This window comes from Ceratina calcarata, unplaced genomic scaffold (genome assembly GCF_001652005.2).
Source record: "Ceratina calcarata isolate Rehan_Ccalc_2016 unplaced genomic scaffold, ASM165200v1 scaffold1116, whole genome shotgun sequence".
Lineage (NCBI taxonomy): Eukaryota > Metazoa > Arthropoda > Insecta > Hymenoptera > Apidae > Ceratina > Ceratina calcarata.
In genome coordinates, this window is record NW_017132085.1 from 7213 (window position 1) to 10277 (window position 3065).

Below are 3065 nucleotides of genomic sequence, written 5' to 3' on the forward strand. Positions count from 1 at the left end.
TATATATATATCCTAGTTAATGGCCTTCACTCGCGATTAGGCGGAATTATGTCATGGACAAAAAGTCATTTAAGTTTCAATCATAAGCAACGGGTATGTACCCCCGAATATTTTGTTTAAACCCCATGACAATTCCGATTTAATTATTTTGTTTCTATTATGGTTTAGTTGCCAACAGTATAATTAATTTCATTTAGTACTACAATGTCATACGTTTTAGTTATTGTACACGCGAATGTGTAGGTAGGACGCTTCAAAATATGCACACTTGTGCACTTGAATATATACACATATATGCCCTGCACACGCATCGCGTCTCGCGACTTTCTTTCCTTTTAGTTGCGTGTATAACCGCGAAACGACGAAAAAGCAGAAAGGTAGTACCTTTCTACTTTTTCTTTTCCAAGGGGAGAGGTGTGACGTCCGTTGCATTTTTCCGCGGTCGTTAATTTTATTAAGCCGCCCTGTAAGACATTCATACATAAAAGCGCGACACACCTGTCTCCGCTCAATCGCGTAGGCAATCATTTGCATATACGTCGCCGCCTCCATTAACGCCTCGGCTGGTGCAGACCCGCGAAAACCCTGAAAAGCATAAATATAACTCAGGGCACGGATCCCTGAGTAGTTACGACAATGGTTAAACCGACTAAAGTTGGTCCCTCTTATGGGTACGCCGTTGGCCTGCGTAGACCGAGATGCGCGTACGGTAACATGCTGGAGCGCGGCCTGGCATCGCAAGTCAGTCAGTGCTGCGACGTAGAACAGTCCGCACGCTACCAAGTGCTCCGCGTAACCAGGTAACTGCGTACTACCCAACCTTATATTACGCAGCGCGTCTATTCAACTACTACGCAGTCATTTAACAGTTATATTGTACAACAGTTCAGTTATTTTATTGTTATACTGTGCATCGTATTCCACGTGATACCAAGTTTCGCATTGGAAAGACTGAGAAATATATACGCGTAATTTGATATTTTATCGTGTTCATATTTGAGGTGCCGGGCACGCCTGAGTCCTGCCGATACCATCCTACTCCCGTTGTTCTTGTAAGATAAATATATACCGGGGTACAACTCGAGGGCTTTATTCCCGACATTTTTACATTCTTAATCTAAGTGAGTGCAGTCGTGATCCCATCACCGGGGCCCATTCCGCGGAGTGGAACATTGTTGCGCCGGCAGCGTGTGAGCGTGCGTTGACACTCTCCTCGCCATTCTCTCTTCCTGGAAGTGGTTCCTCCCTTGGTTTCAGGAGCGGACAAGTTCTGCCTCTGGCCAGGTAAGCCTGTGGTTTCAGGAGCGGACAAGTTCTGCCTCTGGCCAGGTAACCCTGTGGTTTCAGGAGCGGACTAAGTCTGCCTCTGGCCACTCCTTAATCCCTTCGGCTTCAGGAGCGGACGAGTTCTGCCTCTGGCCAGGAAACCCTGTGGTTTCAGGAGCGGACCAAGCTCTGCCTCTGGCCACTTCCTATACATGGAGATTGGGGGTCATTTTCCTAAGTGTTCCCCATTTGGAGAGGTCCACCCCCTTTTGGCTGCCGGGCATGCACGTACCCGCTACCGCTGAGCCCTGTCTTTATTAAAAGATAAAAATAAACGTTGTAACCGCTCGGCACCGCTCGATTTAAATCCTAGAGGAAACTCCCCTCTCGTAGAAAGGTCCATCGAGGCCGTGTTTCATTCATACCATACCTGTGCACGTGGCCGGAAACGCTCACCCGCGTCTCCGGGACGTAACAGAGTTAAAGATATGTAGGTTATTACTATCACAAAATAAGCACCACTTTCGTACGACGGAATCATATTGCTTGTATGTGTTTTCTGCTAACGAGGCCAACAATATGTCAATTGAAGAGACGTCTAATCCCTTCCTTGCGTAGGCTTTCCGCATAAGATTCCTGCAATCAGTGTAAGTTGATTGCACAACGGATGACTCATTGTTCTGCAAGAAGACAACAAAAATCTATCGTTTGGTTCAAAATATAAGGGTTCTCCATGTAGCATCTCGTGAAAAATAGGGACCCACGGTTGTGTATTCCAGTCGGATACGACCATAATGCCCGTAGCTTTATCCTCACGAATTTTCTTTAATGCTTTCAAAATTAGAGAAAATAGTGGAAAAGCGTCCCCAAAATAATGTGATTAATTCAAAGTAAACGCGTTAATTACCAATGCATCTGGTTCTCTTTGCCAGGAACAAAAGATGTTGCATTTCTTATTTACTCTAGATGCGAATAAGTCAACTTCGGGATTGCCATATTTCTTTATAATTCCATTAAAGGCATAATCCGCTAACTGCCTGGTTAAAAAAGCTCAAGTTCTTATGTTACGCATTTGAATTATATCGTAAGATATGATACAGTACGGGAACGTTTTCTTCACGACGGTGCATTGTGTGCGTGAGGATACTGACAAGAAGATAAAACTTGGAATGTATGAACTCCCCGATACTCGAGAGAAGCATATTGCAAACATTGAAATTTGCGATACTTTGAAAGATATTAAAGTAGGATATAGTTTCTTTGGAAATGGAAAATATGCCAGAATACCCGGAACTCGACTCAGATTAGACGTTGATACTCTATTCAACGGCGAGCTTCGTGGTATGGCTACTAGGCAAGTTGAAAGATATGAAAATGTGAGCAAATTTGATGTGCAGAACGGAAATAAAGGAGTTCGTCTATGTAGAGTGCAAACCTTTGGTGAACCAATTGCGTCCACTTGTGGTTTTGGGGATTTGATCCTCACCCCATCACCGCGAGGCGAATCCAAATCGAGAAGAGATAACAAGGTTGACATAGGTAGACAACCTGAAAAGAAAGAAAATATAAATCCTAAGAAGCAAAAGAGAGAAAAGTCTGGAAACAGAAATGAAAATTGCAAAGATTTAGCAATTAAGTCTAAGAAAGCCACGCAAAAGGAGAAAAAGAATAATAGTCGAAATGAGAAGGGTTCAAAGGAGGGAAAGGAACCCGTTATGGAAAATGAATTGTCTTATGAAATAGAAAAAAGTTTCGAAACGGAACCATCTTGTATGGAAAGTGAAATTGAAGAGGGTCCA

The 3065-nt window shown here is 43.6% G+C and overlaps 1 protein-coding gene across 1 annotated transcript; it reads right to left on the bottom strand.

The window, feature by feature from the left end:
• Positions 1–1718: 1718 nt before the first annotated feature.
• LOC113464027 (uncharacterized) lies at positions 1719–2803 on the bottom strand. Its single transcript, XM_026811653.1, has 2 exons — positions 2702–2803; positions 1719–1946 (listed from the first exon to the last, which is right to left on the bottom strand). Exons 1-2 carry the CDS (start codon positions 2801–2803, stop codon positions 1719–1721), a joined length of 330 nt encoding a protein of 109 aa, XP_026667454.1.
• Between the last annotated feature and the right edge of the window lie 262 nt (positions 2804–3065).